The 24,052-nt window shown below is 43.8% G+C and overlaps 2 protein-coding genes across 3 annotated transcripts in view; both read right to left on the bottom strand.

Annotated features, from left to right (window-relative positions):
* LOC306921361 (uncharacterized protein) lies at positions 1 to 10,954 on the bottom strand (the record flags this gene model as incomplete). The annotated part of the gene is made up of 9 exons (XM_079498472.1): positions 1 to 1,633; positions 1,755 to 1,918; positions 3,412 to 3,551; positions 4,865 to 4,985; positions 5,377 to 5,458; positions 6,074 to 6,133; positions 9,773 to 9,861; positions 10,856 to 10,897; positions 10,940 to 10,954. 9 exons carry the CDS (start codon positions 10,952 to 10,954, stop codon positions 700 to 702), a joined length of 1,647 nt encoding a protein of 548 aa, XP_079354598.1. The 3' UTR covers positions 1 to 699.
* Positions 10,760 to 24,052, bottom strand: part of gpr108 (G protein-coupled receptor 108) — a 19,733-nt gene continuing 6,440 nt past the window's right edge. Inside the window, exons 7-18 of one of the 2 annotated variants that reach the window (XM_079499698.1) lie at positions 23,281 to 23,343; positions 22,943 to 23,044; positions 22,343 to 22,476; positions 21,159 to 21,234; positions 19,364 to 19,437; positions 19,149 to 19,266; positions 18,674 to 18,804; positions 17,715 to 17,758; positions 15,592 to 15,641; positions 14,145 to 14,228; positions 13,854 to 13,990; positions 10,760 to 13,446 (exon numbers count right to left, since the gene is read on the bottom strand). In XM_079499698.1, coding sequence (XP_079355824.1) covers positions 13,865 to 13,990; positions 14,145 to 14,228; positions 15,592 to 15,641; positions 17,715 to 17,758; positions 18,674 to 18,804; positions 19,149 to 19,266; positions 19,364 to 19,437; positions 21,159 to 21,234; positions 22,343 to 22,476; positions 22,943 to 23,044; positions 23,281 to 23,343 — 1,002 coding nt within the window. In that variant the 3' untranslated portion in view covers positions 10,760 to 13,446; positions 13,854 to 13,864. The remainder of the gene's footprint in view (positions 13,447 to 13,853; positions 13,991 to 14,144; positions 14,229 to 15,591; positions 15,642 to 17,714; positions 17,759 to 18,673; positions 18,805 to 19,148; positions 19,267 to 19,363; positions 19,438 to 21,158; positions 21,235 to 22,342; positions 22,477 to 22,942; positions 23,045 to 23,280; positions 23,344 to 24,052) is intronic. The other variant, XM_079499697.1, reaches the window with a different exon arrangement.

Genomic DNA, 24,052 nt, shown 5'->3' on the forward strand with positions numbered 1-24,052 from the left:
TTTGGTAGATAGATTAGCAGACATAATAGCATGTATAGTTGCATAACAAAGTGCCACTAGGGGGGGGGAGGTGTCGTAATACACATGAATACAGAGAGACAATTGCCAAACTGGGATACCAGGACATCCATCCATCCATACAGACAATAATAGGGAGTTCAAGCCACGTTCACCTTCCTCACTCTTTAACAAACAAACAAACAAACAAACACACACACATGCTCCTTCGTTTATCCATTCTGTCACAGATCTCCAGTGGCGTGCACGCACAGACATTCTGAGGGGCAGCTATAGGTGCTCAAGTGGGAAAAAAAAGGGGCACCAGTCCGTGGCTTGTACAGCGCGTGGAACCGCCATTCTGCCTTAATAGTGTATGAGATTTATATCTAATTTGGGGGCATAAATAATAAATTATAGAAGCTTTTAATCCAGAATTGATCGATGTCACCATGTGACACATACTAGTACAAAACAAAAATAAAATGAACAAACTGTACCAAAAAACGGTACAGTTTGCCCTCTGGACATTGCTGTCCAGAGGGCAAAAGGGCATGTGCTCTAGCACCACCTAGTGTCTATCTGTGCACGCCACTGCAGATCTCTCTCTCTCTCTCTCTCGCTCATCAACGATACTTTCTATCTATAGACTGACCTCACCTGATAACTAAATGGCTAAAACAAAGGTGACGGGTTTACGTTCTACTGACTGTCAGCTTGTGTTTCCGGAGAGCCGGCGTGGACCGTGTTGTTCCAGAGCTCAGCATCAGCAGCGTGGGGCTCCAGAGAGGGACTCGCGGGGGAGGGGGAGGAGGAGGAGGAGACATCATCGCTGCTGCTGGTGTAATTGGACGTGGTGGGGTCCCCCGCCGAGACCACCTGATGGGCGAACGTCGGGGGGTCACTGAACGAGGAGGAGGCTTCCTCTGGCAAGTGGGACGGGGTGCTGCTGCTGCTGCTGCTGGGTGCTGGGGCGTCGTGGGACGGTGAGAGAGAGGAGGAGGAGGGTGCACTCGAGGGAGACTGCACGGAAGAGGAAGAGATGGGCGTGTGCGTGTCTGAGGAGACGTTGGATGGCGTGGCCGAGGAGGACAGGTCGTCGTCGTCGTCGAGCGGCGTGACCGGGGAGGGCAGGTCGTCGGATGGCGTGACGGAAGATAGGTTGGAGGAGGAGGAGGGCATGAGCGAGAGGTTGGCGGGCATGACGACCGAGGACAGGTTGTTGGATGACGGCATGGCTGAGGAGGACACGTTGGAAGGCGCGACTGAAGAAGAAGAAAGGTTGGACGGCGGTGCCACCGAAGACAGGTTGGAGGGCATGGCTGAGGTCAAGGGCGCGACGTCGGAAAGGGCTTGGGGTGGAGAATCGGGCAGGGCGTGGGGTGGAGAGTCGGACAGGGCGTGGGGTGGAGAGTCGGACAGGGTGTGGGGTGGCGAGTCGGACAGGGTGTGGGGTGGAGAGTCGGACAGGGTGTGGGGTGGCGAGTCGGGCGGCGCGTCCGTAGGAGAAGAATCTGCCAGCGTGGGTGTGGGCGTGGTGGTGTGAGCGGGGGTGGGCTCCTGAGGGTCCGTGCACACGGGCTGCCCCTCTGCAACGTACCACACCTCGTTGTGCCTGTTCACCAGCTTCAGGGGACTACACAAACGCACACACACGCAACTTAGTGAGGTCACGCTTGTGTGTTTCTGTCCAATTAATAAATGATGTATTTTGTAGCGTATGTGCAGTGGACATTATTCGTGTACAGTATATATACCTGTCGTAGCCAACGCCATAGTGGAAGGTGTGGTTGTAGGAAGCCTGCACTCGGCTCAGCTCCTTGGTCAGCAGGTGTGTGTGTAGCCTGGAGGTGATGGACAGCATCCAGCCTCCGTAGCTCCTCACGTAAACGTCCATGCCGGGCATCTCTGTGAAGTAGAGCTGTGGGGAGAGACGAGGAGGGCAGCGTTTACACTCACACACACAGACACACAGGCAAAAACGACTCTAACCCATTTTGACCTGAGATCAGATTCTAAAAATGTCTTCTACATCCTGACAGTTTTCTGAAAAAGCTATGTTTCTATAGCAGATCTACAAGCTCGTAGATCTGCTATTTTTCAATAGCTAAAGCATAACATAATGCTAACACCAAAAGGGGTTCCCGCCCAAAATGGGCTAAAGATCATACCATTTTGAGAAATTATAAAGTATAATCAATGCCTAAGTATACTTACATTTAACTGTAGACGCCTAAATACAATTACTCTAAATGTTATAGGCTACTCTTACTCAAGTCTAATCTTAAATGCAGAAATACCAGAATAACAATTTGTTAAATCGGCATGTAGGATTCGGACATGGGTGAAAAAGTGACATTTGCAAATTAAACAAATGCTCTGTGTCTCTCGATTGTGACCAGCTTGATGTTTGATCTTTGGCTTTTGACCTAAAACGTACTAACAAATACATGCGTACATTGTATGCGGGGGTAATAACTATGTTTTGGTTGAACTAAAGTAACAGATGGGTGGGGATTTGAAAAATAACAAAAGGATTATTTTGACAATCCCACAACATTTGGAAGTCAATTCAACATATTGCTCTAACACTGTTCATTGAGAGAAAGAGACAGAATCAGAGCCTTTATGATTTTCACAGTATTCGGAATCTCCTTGATGAGAGATGGTAGGAGATTAGATTGTAAACTAATTAAGCATGTAACGATACACTCAACTCACGATACATCTCACGATATGAGGTTCACGATTCGATTTTTCACAATTATTTTCCAGACAAATGACCGATTTATCTTACCCCCCAAGCTTTTTTCACAATTTTGATTTAACTACATTGCAAAAGTAGCATTACTTTTCATGTAAAATTACTTAATTCCTGTGCAACAACTGTAAACATGCTTTCACGTTTAAACCTAGCTCGAGTTAACATTTCTTCTTTTCTTTGATGGCATCTTAGGATAGATGTAGACCTATTTGACAGTGCAGAAACATAATTGCCTTCCTTGATGTATTAATGAGCATCAATATAACGACCATCACCTGTGTCACAGACACATACAGCTCCCCTCTGCAGGCCTCTGCTACTGTATCTCTACTACATATCGTCGGGATACAATATCGATATACGATATATCGTTACATGCCTAAAACTAATTCTCACACACACACACACACACACACACACACACACACACACACACACACACACACACACACACACACACACACACACACACACACACACACACACACACACACACACACACACACACACACACACACACACACACACACACACACACACACACACACACACACACACACACACACACACACACACAACTAATGTTGCTCTGGAGAGGAATGTCTGGAGCTCTCTGGTGGAGCTGTTGCCCCCGCGATCCGACTACGGACCTTGTCATTGGTGGGTGAGGGAGGTTGGTGTTGATAGGCTGACGGCAGTGGGAAGCTGAGCGTGTAGACGGCTGGTTCCCACAGCTTGGTCTCCTCGGGAATCTTCACCAGCACTGGAGCGGTCATCTCCATCTGGACACCTGCCAATGATGCATGTATTGTAGGAAGAGAGAGAGAGAGAGAGAATTGGTTCCAAGTCACACCAAGACAAATTTCCAGTACTTTGCTGAACAGGTGATAAACGTAGTCCTGCACACTTTATTCACTCATACAGAAATGTTTTAAAAGGTGTAGTGAAATGGCTTTTTTGGGCATTTTATTTGGAAGTTTCAGCCTCAGACAGCAGGATCTAAGTTTCTGAACCAATCAGAGTGCCGATCCCTCCAGGCTATGGGCCCGTTGGTCCACGCGTATGCAGAGTGGTTTGTTTACAAAGTGACAGAGAGACGTACGGTACCAACCTATATACATATTTTAGCATGATGATTACGTTGAAAACGAGTAATACACTGTCTGGATGTCATCTTCAATTGGATTAAAAACGGAGGATTTCAGTAGCAGCTGTGTTTGGAGGACGTCTAGCAATGGGAATCAAAAGGGTGAGCTTCATTATTATTGGCTTTTATTGATGTGTAACTCTACACGTCAACACACAGCACGTTTCCATTTTAAGGAAGTAATTACATTTTTATTTTTTATGGACTTTTCATATAAAACGACAGTAATGCGGTAAGGAACGAGACAAAGTCGAGTTCCGCAAGCATCACGAAGTGGCAATAATCACGTTAAACCACACCCTCAAGTGTAATATTGCAATTATACAACAGATACCCTTAAAACTAAGAAAATCGCTGAAAAAATATATATTTTTAATGCCTAGCCTTTTAATGCTAGCGCTCTGGGAAAACAGAGCAGCTGAATTATTTGTTTTGATTAGGTGGTGAATGGTGCTGGTTTGATCCACGGGTAGAAGGCTGTTTCAACCAATCAGATTGCTTCCTCGAAACGACCTGTTGTATAATTTTCATTTCACTACACCTTTAATTGCAACATTTTGGTCAACTGACCGTAATCATCAGACATCTGATCAGATGATAAACCTAGAAGATACAAACTCAACCATGGGAATAACAATTTGTAACCTAACCCTCATAAGCCCCCAGTTTCACTGATTTTCTTTTTTTTTTTAAGATATTTTTTTGCGGCTTACGCCTTTTATTGGTTTTTGAAGGGACAGACAGTAGGCTGACAGGAAACGGGAGAGAGATGGGGGAAGACATGCAGTAAAGGCCGTGTCGGACTCGGGAGTCGAACCCGCGGCACACTGCGACTGGATTACCAGTCGGGTGCCCAGACGGTTACGCCACCGCCTGGGCCGTTTCACTGATTTTCAACGTGGTCATTTAATCATTAGGCCCACTAAATAACTAAGTAACAGACCAGGTCACCCTACCAGCATCATTGGCTCCAGTGATGTACTGGAACAGTCTCCTGAAGGCCATGGCGGCACCTACTCCCATAAAGTAGGCTTCAGCATCCGTTGACACCCAGCGGGTGGGACTGTAGTGTCGTACCTGAGGAGAAAGACACGAGCATGGCGTGCACACACAAATGGTGCATTTATATAGCGCCTTTATCCAAGGTGCTTTACATACGTAGATTGTGCATTGCATTCACCCATTCACACACACACACACACCAATGGCGGAGGAAACCATGCAAGGCACCAACCAGCACATCAGGAGCAATTAGGGGTTCAGTGTCTTGCTCAAGGACACTTCGACAGTAACTCTGGGGGAGCCCGGGTTTGAACTGGCAACCTTGCGGTTACCATCCGGAAACTCTACCCCACACACACACACGCACGCACACGCACGCACGCACGCAGGCACGCACACACACACACACACACACACACACACACACGCATGTGAAAACAATCGAAGCACGCGTCACGTCACTCACCTCATATTCTTCCGTTTTGCAGATCAGTTCATACTCCACGCATTCCTTTGACTCGCTGCAAAAACTGCCGTTGGAACTTGGGCTATGTGAGAAAGTGTAAATGGCGGTTGACCCCAGTGTTGTTTTTAGCAGCACATTTTTTATTTTAGTTTTAGTCACAGTCTCTTGAATAGTTTTCATTTAGTTTTAGTCATATTTTAGTCACCTGGAATGTTTTAGTGTTAGTCTAGTTTTAGTCGACTAAATATCATACGATTTTAGTCGACTAAATCTACAGTTGATTTAGTGGAACAAAATGTGTCTTGATGCCGTAGTAATGACTGTTTTTTTCACTTGCTGAAAATAGCCGATCTACAAGCCCACAACGCGTCGCAGCGCGACACGTTGTGAGCTTGTAGATCTGCTATTTTCAGCATGCAACCAAATGTAAAATTACTTATACAGGATCTCTTGTCCACTAGTCCCTTCCTAACATTTTAGTCCAGTTTTTATTTGTTGCCGAAATTGTCAGTATATTTAGTCTTAGTTTTAGTCATCATAGCTTAGTTTCCATTTTTCGTCAGTGAGAAAAGGTAGTCGACGAACACTTTTCGTCTTGGTTTTAGTCGACGAAAACAACACTGGGTTGAACCCCTCTCGTTTCCTCTCAACTGAAATGCAAACGTCGCTCTATCGGTATAGGAAAAGATGAACTCACCCTACGTTCCCTTCAGTGGAAACCACCAGAGCTAATGCCACCAGTGCTGAGAAGATCACCCTGAAACACACAGATAGAAAGGTTAAATAAATACATAAAAATCACACCCGTGTGAAGTGAGGGGCGCTCTTATCATCGTACATCATCGTGCATCATCTCATAATGGCCAATCAGAATGCCTGTTGCCTGTGATTGGTTAGCCGATTTGCTCGTTTACATATGACGTACATTTTCCCTTCAATGTCAATGTCGTTTAATGTTTTGATGTTTAATTTACGTCATATTTAGCAGAATTTTTACCTAATTTCTCCGTTCATTGTCAATGGCAATTCTTGAGACGTGTGGGGACAAAAGCTAGCGCCCCTCAAAATTAAAATAAAAAATGTAGGCCGATGAGGTCTATTGTTTAGGCTGGGTAAAGTACAAAAAATCACACCCGTGTGAACTGAGTGGTGTAAGGTTTTATATAGCATGATCAGCTGTGGTCTGACGTAATGTCTGACGTAATGAAATCACGGATGTGATTTCACAACTGGCTTTTTTTGTGCAGAGAAAATGACCACGGTTGCTACGGTCATCCAGTTCACCCGGGTGTGATTTAATTACGTCAGAAATTATTTTGAACATAGCAACCATGGTCATTTTTTTATGCACACAAAAGCCAGTTGTAGGAGTGGTTTACACCACTCAAAAATATGACTTGCCCCCGCGACCCGACTCTGGATAAGCGGTTAAAGATGGATGGATGGCTGGATGGAGCTTGAAAATGGGATCATTTTTATATTCATCTCAGCTGCATTATGTAGCCTCGGTAGAACTTGACATCTAATGTAGTTGTTTTTATATGGAATGACAGGAATGCAACAAAACACACATGCAAATCGTCGATTTTCCCAATTCTTTCAATTAAGTTAAAGGACCACTTCACCACTTTTCAACCTATCTTCATATAATAGGACCTCACTAATAATCATGATAAAATGGCACCATGTTTTTCTACTCAGTCTGTGTCTCATAGGAGGGCTGTGGGCAGTTCAGAAACCCGTCCACCAGTGACATCATCGTTAGGCAGATTTGTTTTTTACAAAAATGTTTAGATTTGTATTATTGTGAGAACGGCGGCTTCCATTTCCGCATTGCAACTTTGTAGGACTAGAAAGCCTGCAGTTTCTATATTAGCTTGTATTCCCCATCGATGATGTCACTGGTGGACGGGTTTCTGAACTGCCCCACAGCCCTCCTATATGAGACACAGACCGAGTAGGGGGAAAAAAAGTGCCATTTTATCATGATTATTAGTGAGGACCTTATTAGATGAAGCTGGGTTGAAAAGTGGTGAAGTGGTCCTTTAAGTGACAAATAATAAAGTGCACGCTTGGCGTGCATCTGTGGCGCATGACGTGTAATGTTTCCAGTACTGCAGAGACAAAGTGGGACACATTATCCGTTTAGAGAGGAGGGAGGAGGATTTATTTTGCTGCATCATCATCATCATCATCATCATCATCATCATCATGCATGCTCTACCTTTTTCAAAAGCAAAGGCATTTTGAGGTCATTGTTGTGAAGACGTCACCCATTCTTTATTCTTATTCTTTACATCTGTCAGGATTTGTGCCACATTTTCCACGACTTTTCAAAAATAGCAGACCTACAAGCTCGTAGCGCGCCACGCTACAAGCTTGTAGATCTGCTATTTTTCAATAGCTAAAGTATAACATAATGCTTAGTTAAAAACACCAAAAGGGGTTCCCGTCCAGAATGGGTTAGACCAGTAGACTAGCATATTATGACTTAGCCTGAGTTAACCTAAATCCTCATTATAAAAACTAGCCTATATAAATAGCCTATGGATCGGTGAATGAAAAAGATTCGTTGTAAGGATGACAATGCATATGCAAATATGAACTTGGGAGCGAATTATAGCTTGTTCTGACTGTTGTTGTGGATGAATGTATAGGCCTATATAATATAGGCTATTACATTTTACATTTATATAGCTATAATAAAAAAAAACACCACGTTATAAAGGGTGAGTATATAGCCTATGAGATCTCCCGCATAACAGGCGCATACCTGCGTGTCAAGCCAAGGGCGACGCAAAAGTCATCATCAAAATGAAATCATCATGCAGATCAGGGGACACAGTATATCAGCATGCGGCGCATAACGGTGAGCAAAACATGCAACCAATAATGTCTCTCTCACACACACACACACCTTTATAATAAACATTAAAGACGCGTGCAGTATTTTAAAAAGCAAATCAACAAACAAACCCACACACGGCACAAAAACTTCCACCAGCATTCATCGATCAATCAATCAATCAATCAATCAGTGATGGATGATCAGTCAGTCTTCATCAATGTCATCAAATATACAAACAACAATACTCACATCATGGCGTGCAGTCAGTCAGTCAGTCAGTCGGTGCGTCCGTTAGGTTTATGGTCCAGCAGACAGTAGGCTATAGAGCAGACAGACAGTGACTGCACTCACTGCAGTGTTAAGGTGCTCCTCTGTGAGTCTGACCGGCTGTACTGCAGACTGCAGCAGTGCTGGGCTGGCTGGCTGCGTTTATACTCCGCCGTACAGCGGTGTCGCACGCACCTAACCCTGAAAACAGCCGATCTACAAGCACACAGAGCGTCGCGTCCGCGACGCCCTGTGTGCTTGTAGATCGGCTTAGTATATCAAATAATTCAAGGGGGGGGGGGGGGGGGTTGTTCTCACTCTAGACAGTTCAACAACACCAGCGCAGCAGTTTGAAGAGCACTAAATACCACCACCAGGCCCAAGGATTCCTTAATCCAAACATCAGCGCTTTTTTTTGTTTGTCTGTCACAGAAAGACGACCCCCAAAATGACTAATGCTTTTTTTTGACCGTTCTAAAGCATTGCTAGACTTCACCAGGGGGAAGGGAAGCTCCACCGTAGGCCTACCAACAATAAAGCACTGCATCCACATCCACTCCACTCCCTCCAACTGTGGTGGTGAAGATCATAGGCCTACAGTATTCTAGGCATTTGGAATACGCTCTCTTTAATACAGAGCGATTTAAAGTAAAAGCAAGGTAAACCTAATCTTGGATCATAGACCAAGTCAAGGCCATATCATCAGTCTAAAGTTGGGATAAGGTGGGGGGGGGGGGGGGTCTGAAGAGGTGATAGTCTTGTGGAAGATTGGGCCAAGATTTGGCAATTCATTGTTTGATCTATTAATTACCTTACCAATAAGTCTTGGACATATTCTAGCCCCTATAGAGGGTATGCGCGTGACATCATCATCATACCCGGACGTTATGTGGGAATGCCTACTGACTGAGTGGCAAAAAACTACTTTTCTGGCCTTGACAGCCCATACATCCAAGCAGAAAAGACCTATCTGATTGCATTAAACTACATTAAACTCATTTTGCCACTCGATTTCCCATTAACTTTATGCATGCACATACCCTCTATGTTGTGGAACATAACCAGTGGAACATAACCATTTGCAAAAACATAACTCAGAAATGGACCGGACAGCCTTAATCATGATGTGCTTAATCAGTAGATTCACATAATGTGAAATAGGTATTCCTGAAAGTGTAATGAGCCATGATGAAGCATGGAGCCTGTCATTTTGTTGAAGTGGTAATAATAATAATGGTAAATGGAGAAGCACTGTTCTTCAGCCATATTGGACAGATGTACCCTGAGTCAGCACCGACGGTCACACCGTGAGCCGTGAAGGGAACGAAGTGTGGCCTGGATCGGATGGCTGAGAAGCTATACCGTAGTTTCTGTAACAATACAAATGCACTTGTAGAAAACCTCCAAGAGAATGCCAGATAATAACTAGAGATGTCCCGATACTGTATCGGATCGGCCCTTATTTGTCATATCGGGTCATATCGGTATCGGTAAATATTCCAGTCTAACCACAGATCCGACACAGGGGTAAGGGGGTCGACACTATGGCAGGTAAATAAAATGTTGGGGCATGTGGAGTTTGCTTTGGAGTTGCCCAAACTGCAAGTGCACATTTGAGTGCGGAGTCTGCTATAAACACAACACGAGATATATAGCTATAAACACAACATGAGATCACGACACTGTTATCGGTATTGGCTAACAAATTGAGGTATCGGGATCGGATCGGAAGCGAAAAAAAGTGTATCGGGACATCCCGAATAATAACTCCCCAGGAACTGTAAGCCCTAACCACACCAAATGGGTCGAGGCGGTTTTAGCGTGGTTGTCCCAGCGCCGCGGTGTGATATGTCCCGTTGCACGTTGACCCACGTGATTCAACTGGTTGAATTCAATGGCCCTAAAAACCACACAAAAGGGTGACCATGCAACTCCTCGCCACCGTTTGTACCCAAGGAGTTGCACGCATGGGCGACCCTTTGGTGTGGTTTGGGCTTAACCCATTTTGGGCGGGAACCCCTTTTGGTGTTAGCATTATGTTATGCTTTAGCTATTCAAAAATAGCAGATCTACAAGCTCATAGCGCGCCACCGAGTGGCGCGCTACGAGCTTGTAGGTCTGCTATTTTTGAAAAAAAACGAAGAACGACTGACATAGAAACATAGCTTTTTCAGAAAACCGTCAGGGATGTAGAAGACATTTTTAGAATCTGATCTCAGGTCAAAATGGCTTAAGACATATCCAAGCAAACGAGTTTCATTTCAGAGCTCCTTTAAACATCAGCTTTTATTTGAACAGTTCACACAGACATCAAACACACCCCCAGGCTCTGAATGTAACAAAGCAAAAAGCACATGAGCATACCTTGCTCAGGGCCCCGAGCCCCACCCCCTCTGAGCTGCCGTACTAGAATCCATTCCGGATGCACACGCAGATCCCACACCACACCAAAAGGTTCGACATGCTGCGAATCACCTAAACCTGACTGGTTCCACCAGGCTTAGGCCTCACTCAGACCTTTACTGCATTGCTGTATGCTTGTTGGATGAATGTTGTGTAGTGTCATGGCCGCCCCAATGCATTTCCAATGGAAGTCACATGGTTTGTAGTCCACATTTTTGGACTACAAGCTGTTGTATGGCTTTCGGCGGTGTTTCGACTGCGCCCCTCCCCCTCATACAACACAAATGTTGTGTCAAACCATGTGACTCCCATTGGAAATGCATTGGGGCGGCCATGACACCACACAACATTCATCCAACAAGCATACAGCAATGCAGTAAAGGTCTGAGTGAGGCCTTAGAAATCACCCGTCGCTCCCAACTATGCGTTGGTCCAACATTCGTTGGGGGTTAGGTTAGGGTTTTGGGTGTAGGGTGTCGGTCTAATGACAGTCGGACCAATAGTATGTCAGAACTAAAGCCTGTACCCCTATAGTCTTGTACAGTAAACCTCTCAAGTGTACATTTACCCATTATGTGAATGAGTGTACAAATGTTAAGTGTCCACATTTTGGCGTCCACGTTTGTACCCTCTCGAGAGTTGAACTGAACTGTCAGGATTTTACTGTGTATGTTCATCGGCCCCACACAGACCTGTGGGGGGTGTCCGCTGCAGAGAGGACTGTCTCTTTTTTTTTCTTGATGATTCCTCCAACCTACTCTTCAGTCCGTCTCAAAAACCCAGAGGAACACGAGAAAGATTTCCTTCGTAACCGTCTCGTCTGTATTTTTGAGAGAAAAGGCAAAAAGGGGGTGGGGGGGGGGGGGGGTGGTAAAAACAAAAAAAAAAGGATCTCAAAGCAAACCTGTCGATAATGTCTGAGGCACTGTGTAGCCACACTTATACTTTGTCACATGACAGAGCATAAATGAAGCTCATCTATGAAGCCTCTATGCAACGTTTATCCAAGAGTAGTTAATGGAGGCCCCCCCCCGTCCCCCCCAATACATAACCGTCTTTAGTGTCTCCGTTTTATATTTACAAATTTGCCTCATTGCACGCATTTCTGTCCATCCGTTATCGATAATCAATAAATTATTGGAATAGGTGTTAACATCAACAGTTAACACCAGGTTAAAACAAAAACAAACAAAAAAACTACCAAATGAAAACACTAGTGTATATATATATATATATCATTCATTCAACCGTGTTCAGCCAAACGGGAGCCGATTGTGACGAAACAAGCTATCAGCTAGAAGACCAGGAAGTGAGGGACGGGATGCCCCGTTGATCCGGTCGCTCCATGGTAGCCTGTTGGATTCATTCAAAGATCCAACATGTTATCCCTGTGCTGGACTTCCATCATTACACATTTTCTGAACTGAAGTCTTTACATAGATGTAAAAAATGACCTCAAAAAGCACTAAATTACAGCAGTGGTCCTCATGACAGGCTTGGGGGGGGGGGGGAATGCCTCTCAAACACACAATAAAAATAGTTATAATTCTGAAATACAAGAAACATATTTCAATATGAAGTGAATATACTGAAATATAAAACCTCAAATATATTTATAAGTCCAAATACATAACAGAAAGTAAGCAACGATATATATGCGGTGATGGTTGTTGTATGATCGAGATTGACCGGCGTGGGGCATTATTATGGGGGGGGGGGGGGGGGGGGGGGAATCTGCAGCACCGAAACGCAAGGTGGGGGCAATTATGCATGATTAGTTTGATTACCACATGAAACGTAGTTTGCCTGCTACCTGAGTATGGGCTGTTTGACCGCTCACAGGGAAAATAGCTGGTCGACTCAAACGTTCTCCCCGCCTCTCTCATACGAACGGCACATAACACTCCACCGTGCACAGAAAAGGTACAGCTTTAAGCAGCTTCACACAAGTACCATTTAAATAGCCAATATAAACACACCCAAAGCTAAATCTTCACTAAAATCACTGTTATCTTTGGAGGCAGAGAAAAAAAAAAGAAACAGGGAGGGCGTGGGGGGTTAAGGAGAGAGAGCGAGGGAAGAGTGGAAAGAAGATCCTATGAAGAGAGGCAAACAAAATGATAAATATAAAGAACATCAAGTCTCCCTTCCATTGTGTCCCCAGACTGTTCCATCCATTGTGTATAGCAGGAGCCCCCCTCCCTCTCTTCCTGGAATAAACCATTCTGAGTCTCTGGAAGGAAAAATGTTCCAGGAAATGGAAGAACCAAGTCCAAACAAAGTCATTTTTTTTGTTTCGTTTTGCATAGCCAGACGGTGGGCACTGACAGAGCGGCCACCGCACAGAGTTTCAAAGAGAAGCCGTTAGTAGGGAGGAGAAGAGCCGTGGTCCATCCTACACCCTCGTTATACCAGCTGGTCCCCTCCCGACAAACACAAAAAAGGTACAGGAGGTACAACTCGCTCACAACGTGGACTCTCTCTGGCGCTCACGTCCATTAGATGTCTTCTTTACTTTAGTTATGCCCTCCAATGCACCCGACTCAGTCACCCTGGAGAACAAGAGACAAAGTATAGTGGCCGTTTTTATGACTTTTCTTTCCAAAGTGAAAGATTTTGGCAACACCACACCATAGAGTATATATGAATAGAGACGGCACCCGAGTTCTCCTCCCATCCACTTGCATTAAGTTTCACTGTGCATTCTGGGTAGGAACAGAGTGCATTCTGGGATGGATTGGGCCCAAACACATGAACGCGCTGCCGCTGACTATCATTGCAGGCATTCAGCGTTCACGTGTCATCGTGAACGTGCACAATGATAGTCAACGGACCAGCGCGTTCATGTGTTTGGGCCCACGCTGCAATATCAAATTCGGCCACTATGTCCATTTCGCCTCAGGGTTTCATCCGGGTGCCGTCTCTATTCATATATACTCTAAGCACCACACATACGCACGGGATCTACGCTTACACTTCATCCATCTCTACGTCCTCCTCGTCCAGGGGAAGCTGGAGGTAGGGGTTGTTGGACGCAGGGCGGAACTTGTAGCCCGTCAACACGAAGAAGATCAGAGTAGACACTTCCACAAGAAACTGTGGAGGAAGACAGGAGAGTAGACGAGGGTTGTGGACAGGGGCATCAATAGAGGTTATTATAGGACCAGCAGTACTGTGATGAATTTACCTATGTTGTTTTGTGAAAACAAACAACTTTGCTTTCAACTACAGAAACAATGATTTGCAGTACCTCATAGCACCACTGCCACTGGAAAGGCACGGTGACCTTGAGCAGAATGGCGATGATCCGTGTAAAGTAGATGTAGCACACAATCTAAAAGGAATACAGAAGCAGAAATTCAATAAAAAAAAACCTGTTTTGATCCAAACACGCAGTGGATACAAACTAGTACATTCTACTTTGTCTCATGACTCTGTTCAGACCTTAGGAAGCAGTGTTTCTTTTTTAGTTTCTGACAGGGGAAAAAGGTAGTCGATGAACATTTTTCGTCTTAGTTTTAGTCGACGAAATCAACACTGTAGTCAGGAAGTCAGTGTCTATACCAGGGGTTCTCAACCCGTGGGTCGCGACCCCTCGGGGGGTCGCCAAATTATTTTAGGGGGTCCCCAAATTATTTTCAAAAAAAAAAAAAAAAAAAAAAAAAGATTTTTTTAAATTTTTATTTTCACGATTTTTCTAAAATAGCAGACCTACAAGCTCGTAGCGCGCCACTCGGTGGCGCGCTATGAGCTTGTAGATCTGCTATTTTTCAATAGCTAAATTATAACAATGCTTAAAACACCAAAAGGGGTTCCTGCCCAAAATGGGTTAAGGTTATTGTAGCAGTCAATTTATATTGGGGGTCGGGAGGGGGCGGGGCGGGGGTCCCGAGCCATTGCCAAAGCATTTCCGGGGGTCCCCGGCCAAAAACGTTGAGAACCCCTGGTCTATACCAATAGTTGTGGAGTCTGGGGACCCTCAGGAGTCCTTGAGCTGGGACCAGACGGGAGAGTCTTTTTGGCAGAGCCTGGGAGTCGATGGTAGCCGAGGGGGCGCTTGTTTTACAGGTTAGGGTTAGGCATAGTTTTACTGAGGTTAGGGTTTTTGAGAGGTTTTATAACACTGCCCTACTAGTAGTACCTGGCGCTGTAAAACAAGCATCCCATCAGCGCCCTTCAAAACCCAGGCTCTGCAAAAACAAAATGTAGTCCCGGGACCAGACAGCCACCAGCAAAACCAGGAAAGGTTTAACCTCACTATTATTTCACTGGCTAGAAGGATGGCAACTCAAATCATACGTTTCATTGTTAAAACTGTTTAAGTGCCATGGGCGAGAAGACGAGATGAATCTAATCATGCACTGATTGCCAGGGACGAGAAGACGAGATTTTTTACATTATTATTATTATTTTTTAATCCATATTTTGAAAATTCCTCTAATCTGGTGTGCAGGTGATGACATGCACATGACATGCACAATAGAATTACATTTTCTTTCTTTTTTTTATAATGGGAATAGTGGCACAGAAGGAGTTAACTCCCCACCTACAGTACACGGCTGTAACATTCTGTACTAAATCCAACAACAAAATCTTTCCAAACGTTGGTCTGCCGCCATTAGGCAACACGAACATGTTTGAGAACTCCTGCTCCAGACTTCCCATGATGCCTCTGGATGGACCCAGTGTCTACTTACCATGACGTAGTAATGGCGAAACAGCTTGAGCTTCTCCAAGTTCATGGCAGCTTGAGAAGGATTACACAAATATAAAACAATTATTGGCACCGTGATGACATAAAGGACATATTGACAGAAAAATATGACAAAAAGTATGGTAAAGAGTATGGAAAAAGTGTTTTTCATCATGGCATTTTGAGCGGGCAGTCAGCATAACTGCTGGGAACCCCTTTTGGTGTTAGCATTATGTTATGCTTTAGCTATTGAAAAATAGCAGATCTACAAGCTCATACGAGCTTGTAGGTCTGCTATTTTAAAAAAATCGAAGAACGACTGACATAGTTTTGACATGACGTAGCTTTTTCAGAAAACTGTCATTTTCATTTTTAGAATCTGATCTCAGGTCAAAATGGGATAAACATAGGCCAGAGCAAGTATTTTGTTCAACTCAACGCACACACTACAACACAGACACACACTGTAAAATGGCTCTTCCCTATACAGTAAAAGCCTTACAACTCTACCAAATGACATTCAGCGAGCACCTCCCCTAGGGAGACGCTCGGGAGGCGTCCATAGATACTAGATGCCCGAACCACCACCACCTAAGACGGCTCCTTTCCAAGCGAAGGAGCAGCTGCTCTACTCTCGAGTCTCTCTCGGATGACTCATGGTCATAACAATAGTTTTTATACTTTCAGTGTAGCATTTGCAACAAGACTAACCAACCACAAGAGGGCGGTCATGCGTTTGCTATTGAGTCGATCGCTCGTCTGCTTAAGTGGGCATGTTTTGGTTTGTGGGCATTATTGCTGATTTACACTTCAATGTACGACAGTTCCAAGAGTGTGAGAGAGATATGGCCTACTTTCAGCTGAGCTTACTTATTCTTACTTATTAACCTCTGATAAATTGTCCTGGAACAGCAATCTGTTCATTATGTTCTCTAAATTAAAATAAACAAAGCCTCATTTGTAACTTCATCCTTAATCATTCTATGACAGTGGTTTTCAACCAATGGTCCGGGGACTACCAGTGGTCCTTGAGGGGGTATCAGATGGAGAGTTGGTAACCAAATGGACTGTTATAGATCTTTAACTCTTGAGTGTAAAATGAAGAGTTCAATTTTATTATTGTTAATAAACATCTTCATTGTTACTTTACAAGAAGTCTACAGAATCTGAGAATTTATAGAATCAACTTTTGTCTGTTATCTATTGTGGGCAAAATCCAACAACAAAATATTCTTTAGTTTTGGGTGTGAGAGGCTAAATGTCATCAAATGGTGGTCCGTGGCTCAAATGCAGAATAAATAATGGACCATGGCATTAAAAAGGTTGAAAACCACTGTTCTATGACAATAATTATATTATAATGATTATGTTTGTTCATAGAGGTTTGGCCTTATAGATGGAAATGTGGCTTTTTATTGAGCGTTCCATTAAAGGAGAATTCCATGCTAGAAGGCTTTCTTACCTTTATTTGTAGTTGTTACGTCCCCACCAAAGAGGTCCAGGTGTCATTTTGTGCAAAAGCGCATTATTGGCTATTTCCCCTACCATAAGCCCAAAATGAATTGAATTGCCTTGAATTGAATGGGGCTATGGGGTGTTGTGCTAATTCGCTTATTTCCATCGCTCAAAAATCATGTATCCTCTCTTCATAATGTAAATAGTTTCCCAAGCGGCACACTTTACTACTTATTTCGATGGAAATAAGCGAATTATCACAAAAACCCAACCCCTATTGAGGGCTTATATTAGGGGAAATAGCCAATAATGCACTTTTGCACAAAATAACACCTGGACCTCTTTGGTGGGGACGTAACAACTACAAATAAAGGTAAGAAAGCCTTATGAATTAAGCATGAAATTATCCTTTCATTTTAGTCATGTTACAAAATACAATTTGAAAACGTCCAACATAGGACTGAGGTTTTTACTTGGACTTTTGGCGTTTTGTTGAGTGGCCCCTGAACCATCTCAAATGGAGTAGCCCTGCTCTAGGACATAGTAAAACACATAGTAAACTAAGTACATAACACACATCTAGCCATTTGTGCAGGAAATGATGGACTATTCATTTAAAACGTGTGGTCAAAACGGGGAACCCTGGCCTGTATTCATCAGGTCTGTCTTTACCTTTGCCGTCAGTGCTAGAAGCCTCTTGCAGGTGACGGATTGACCTGTGAATAAAGTATCATTTTATATACAGAATACAGTACAGGCACACACTTCTCTAACTCATACATTATATATACTAGGCCTTACCCCTTGTGGCCGTGGGGGGTACTGCGCCCTGGGTGCGTTTTAAATTCACTAATAAATTCATTATTAATCTAGAATTTGTTAAATTGAAAAAAGGGCTTTGTTAAGACCTCCATATTATTAAGGTCAATGCCTGTGTGAAAAGTGGGAGTGATTGGTGCAGGCAGTGAGGAGCTACGGCAGTGTTTCTGACACACATTCAGACATTTGGTTAATTATAGTATGATGATGATGATGATGATGATGATGATGATTGGGGATGTGAACCCAATGTGAATTCAATGTCGATACAGACAGCCTTGTTGGGTTCTGTTTTGGTACAGATGGAACAGATGCACGGCGCAATGCACAGCCCCACGTGCAGTGTTTAGCACCACGAACGCCCCGGGGGTTATTTGTAACCATTAAATCAGGACGCCCAACGATTTGTTTCTTCAGGACCCATTTCAAGGTGGCTCCGCGCCATTTTGGAAGTAGCTTGCAGAATGGGTACATTTCACATGAAAAGCACAACTCAATACAAAGACTGTTAACTGTGGACGACACACTGACAAAGCATTACACTTTTCAATTCATCCGAACATTTAGGGACGTACAAATATACACTTCTATATAAAAAAAACAGGAGGTAAAAAGGGAAAATAATAGTTTTTACGGGGGCCAGTTTCGAATTGCAGCTGTCCGTAGGTGCCCTTTGAGAGCAGTTTTGAAGGAGTCAAGGGATTCGCATGTCTTAATGGCTGTTGGTAGGGCGTTCCACGCAGAATACTGAGTCGTTCACATCCCAAATATATTATATATAACTATTATTGGTCTCTCTCACACACACTGACCAGACGACGGGGAAAAGGATGGCTCCACAGCAGATGAGGTCAACGAGGAAGAGGATCTCCTTCCACAGAGCGTACTCACTAGACCCTTCCTCTGTGGACTCAATGATGATGTAGGCCACGTTGGCCAGCACCTGGAGGACAGATACGGGACCATCAAAACCACACACACACACACACACACACACACACACACACACACACACACACTAGAGCCCAACACACACAGGTTGCGCCGCGTAGCAGCACAGTATCGACGCACGTGAAGTGCCGCCCATAAGCACCAACAGGACGCGGCGCTGTGCCGCGCGGCTGCCAACTTTGTACAGTTAATAAAAAATAAATAAAAAAACGCCTGGAAATAGAACATTGCCGCATCGGAGAGCCGTGCTATGCGTGAGCACCCGCAAATGCCCGCCCATTGGAAATAATGGAGGCGGCTGTTTTGACACGCGCCGTTTGCAGCCTACACACACACCTGTAGAGGAATGACAATCATGAAGATCTTCTTCTCCTTGTCAGAGAGGATGTACTTGACGAAAGCCCAGCCGGTGCCAATCAACGCCAGAGTGATGAAGAGGAGAGCACCCTTGAGCCTGTTTGGTGTACAAACAACAATGTCCTGGTCACCTCAAACACGTTATACATGGAACCCCCCCCCCCCCCCCCCCCATATGTAATAATCCTACTTACAGATGAGTGATGTAGTACATGACGGCCCAGCCTTCAATGGGATGCCCCTCAGTGTTGATGAAATGATAGTTGATCTGAACGGGAGAGGAAAGAAATGACAACATTAAAGCTGCCATAAGCAATAATATGTCAACATTTTAATGACTTTTTATTTTGTTGTATTCAGACAGCCAGGAATGGGTAAAACGCTCCCAAAAAAGATTTAGTCTCTGTGACACATCTATAGGGGCCACACAGTTAAAAAACCTGTTCTATCCACAGATTTCATGTCTTTTCTAAATAGTTACTGTATTTGAATTGAATCGCATCGCCATAATGAACCAATATCGTCCATGTATCGTATCGTCAACCATGTATCGTGATACGCATCATATCGCTGTCAAAATGTATCGTTACACCCCTAGGTTTACCCATGTTCTCGTTTCTGCCAATCCTGCCTACTGTGCCTAGTAGTGTTCCGCGCACGCACACGCACACACGCACACACACACACACACACACACACACACACACACAATTGAAAATAGCTGTCACATTGTTATAGCTTGCGGGTGTTGGCTTGCTAAAGTGTGCAGAGCCTCTGCAAACAGTTTTGAGTGACAAATATAATTAAAATAATACTCGTTTTCAGCGCTAAAAAAAAAGGTCAATCATGTTCTCTATTATGTGGAAAGGTGCAAATTAATTGTCCCCCATCCTTAAAAATCCTATGGCGGGAGGACCATAATGTGAAAATGTATAAAGTACCAGGGAAGGCATACACAACTAGGGCCGGGATAGAACGCAGGACTTGGGGCACATTCCCACAGTGGCCAAACTACTAGTAACTGGGTTGCTGGCCACGGTATTACTGTGCTTGATTGGCCAGCCAACTGGCCTGACCTGAACCTCATAGAGAATCTATGCTGCCCTACAAAACCAAGGTAGTATTGCTGCTGCTACTTGTTTTGTCGGGTTCTGCTGGACGTTTTTTCCTAAGGGAGAGTTTTGCGTTACTACTGTTGCTTGCTCTGGGTGGACCTCTGTTGGTTTTGCAAACACAGACAGAGCTTTGTGACTCTATATGTACAGTGTCTTGAGACAACTTTGAAAAATAGCTTTAAAAGTGTTTCAACTGGTCAGCCAAATGAGATATCGGCATATAAGTGATATTACACTAATTGAAAATAATCTGTTCTTGAGGTAAATTGTTTATCACGAAGGCTAACTTGACTTTGGGTTTTGGCTTTGTACTGTAGAGCACCAGACCCAACAATGCAAACGAGCCACATTCACAACATGCCACAACACATTCATGCAGGCATTTGTTTTAGAAGTCAAAGTCGAGCGATTTGTCACACACATTACTACAGTGAAATTTGTTCTCCGCATTTGACCCATCTCTTGGAGCGGTGAGCCGCAGCCAAGGAGCGGTGAGCTGCAGCCGTGCCGCGCTCGGGAATCATTTGATTAGTTGATTTGACCCCCCCCCAATCCAACCCATTGATGCCGAGTGCCAAGCAGGGAGGCACTGGGTCCCATTTTTACAGTCATTGCAAAAAAAAAAAAAAAGCAGCCCGACCAAGTATTGAGTGCAGAAATGAACATACTTTTCAGAAGGCCTTTTTTCTATAATAAATCCTTTTTTGATTGGTCTAATGTAATGTGGATACCGTATTCATGATTAAAATAAAAATCACTTCATGTGTAATTAATCTAGAAGACTATATGAAAGTTTCACTTTTTGAATTATATTACAGGGAAATAAATGTAACTTTTCCACAAGATTTCTTTTCTTTTTTTGGAGTGTACTCACACTATGGAAGACCAACGAGACTGCTTTGGTGAAGGCCAGAGCTGCCATCAGCCAGTGGATCTTAAACACACTGTATCTAAAAACAAAACAAGCGACAATATTAAATATATCATATTATACATTATATCTCTGTTGTTGGGAAGAAACCACCTAACTCCAAAATGTTCATTTTTCAGGAAATTAAGAAAACCATATATTTTGAAAACAAAGCAATACTGCCTCATCAAAGTTGGTGTTGTGACTTTATATATTGTCATGAGAGGGGAGAGGTGGTGGAGTTAGTTAATAGTTGCTTTAGCAGACAGTTTGAGGGACCAATGGAGTTAAGAGGTTTTGTCCAAAGCGTTTTTTTTTTTACTACTTTCCATTGGTTCAATATTTTCAAAACACACAGATGTAAAGGGTGTTCAATTATAGCACTGATGTATGTGCACACACACACACACACACCTCCATGATGTCCGATCTCTGTGTTCTGAATGCAAGCTGCTGAATATTTTAAAGCAATTCAATTAGTGAGTGACAAAGCTCTACACACACACACACACACACACACACACACACACACACACACACACACACACACACACACACACACACACACACACACACACACACACACACACACACACACACACACACACACAACTGTAGGTGGTTTCCGCCCAACAGCAACAATATTTGCATGATATTTACTTTTGAGTGTATGTCTAAGTTAACAAGCATAATAAATCATGTTATACACATTCTGCACATGCAGCATATGATACAGAAGGTACATACAGTTAGTTTACATTGTGATGCCTCTACTGGAACCATGTTTGCCCTCCTTGGCTCACTTACTCCACCCTCTCTGTGCACATTCATTCAAGCTTACACCAACACAGTATACTATACACCTTGCATTATAGAGCATTGTACATGTTGATATCCGCCATTTGTGAGGTTTTTGTTAGTCGTTTTTGGGTGCGAAGGTACTTTTTTTTACCCCTGACGTGATGCCTGGAAGCATCTGCCACGTTACAAAGGTTAAGCAGCATTGTGATTTCTGGCAACGGTAATGCCTCTCAACATATAAAAATAAATTAACAACCTTACATACTTTTTTTTTTTTTTAGAGAATTACACTATGCTTTGCAAATAAAATAATCATCTTAAGAGGGAGCACGTGCGTTAGAAAATACCTGTGCTTCATGAGAGTGTAGACCCACACCATCGCAGCTGTGAAGAACACCCCAGCCATGCAAATGTAAAGGCGAGAAAGGGGGATTTCTGCTGCCGACAGGTAGCCTCCTGGATTCCTCTCTGTGACCAACACCTGTATATAGGTCACACATCCTCATTAACACATTTTGACCTGGGAACGATTCTACAAATGTTTTCTAAATTATGACAGTTTTCTGAAAAACCTATGTTTCTATGTCAGTGGTGCTCTACAGTTTCATGTCAAGGACCCCCGATGTGGCCGCCGACCTCCATCTGAAAATGTGTTGTTCCAGGGACCTCCCAGAAGCAAATATATGAGTTAAAAACGTTCGTTCTGAAAAAATATATATTCCAAATTTGCGACACATTTTCACGATTTTTCAAAAATAGCAGATCTACAAGCTCGTAGCGCGCCACTAGGTGGCGCGCTATGAGCTTGTAGATCTGCTATTTTTCAATAGCTAATTTATAACATAATTTAAAACACCAAAAGGGGTTCCCGCCCAAAATGGGTTAACAACATGGCTTACACAGACAACGCACTCACACACAGAACTAAGTCAAACAAATATGCTTACATCAAGAGAGTAGGGGGCGACCCTTTTAGGATACATGTTCTGGCAATAGTGGAAGTCCAGGTTGTACAGACCCTCAGCCTGCTCGCCGAAAACCATGAGAAACTGAGGGAGCGAGAGAGACCAAGGTCATTCTGACACCAGCTCAAAAAGGAAAATAGTATCGTTACATTTCTGGCTTAATATTCTCTCATAATACAAACTATGAAGGGAGCAATCAATGTGATGTACAGGTATACATATAACAAGGTCAAATCCTTTATACATTGCTACATGCTTTTTTGCCAACAAATTGAATAGATATGCGCAACCAATTACCGACTGAACGTTCGTGTACTCACGCTGAAATTGTACGCGTCGACATTTTTAGTCAGCGCCAACGTGAAGTTAGTCATCGTCATCAACTAGAGTGGAGAAAAGATCAGTCATTAGTTTTATGTATATATATATATGACAAATAAGAGTATATAATACTGTACATCGTTGCTGTTGGGCAGAAACCTACAGGTATCTCAATGTTTTCGTACATTATACCTACACATAATCATCTACAAGCTTGAAACGTGAGCTTGTAGATCTGCTGCTTTTGAATTTGAATCCTGGAAAGTACCAGTTTTGAGGTGTCCACCCGACAGAGACGATATACTACTGTATATATATAAAACATACATCCATCCATGGGCTACTGGCGGTACACATGCGGCCCTATAGTGGCCCTCTGGAGTGAGTGTGGAACTATTAGTGGCCCTCTGGAGTGAGTGTGGAACTATAGTAGCCCTCTGGAGTGAGTGTGGAACTATAGTAGCCCTCTGGAGTGAGTGTGGAACTATAGTAGCCCTCTGGAGTGACTGTGGAACTATTAGTGGCCCTCTGGAGTGAGTGTGGAACTATAGTAGCCCTCTGGAGTGAGTGTGGAACTATAGTAGCCCTCTGGAGTGAGTGTGGAACTATAGTAGCCCTCTGGAGTGAGTGTGGAACTATAGTGGCCCTCTGGGAGTGAGTGTGGAACTATAGTGGCCCTCTGGGAGTGAGTGTGGAACTATAGTAGCCCTCTGGAGTGAGTGTGGAACTATAGTGGCCCTCTGGAGTGAGTGTGGAACTATAGTGGCCCTC

Source organism: Electrona antarctica (assembly GCF_951216825.1).
Source record: "Electrona antarctica genome assembly, chromosome: 4".
NCBI lineage: Eukaryota > Metazoa > Chordata > Actinopteri > Myctophiformes > Myctophidae > Electrona > Electrona antarctica.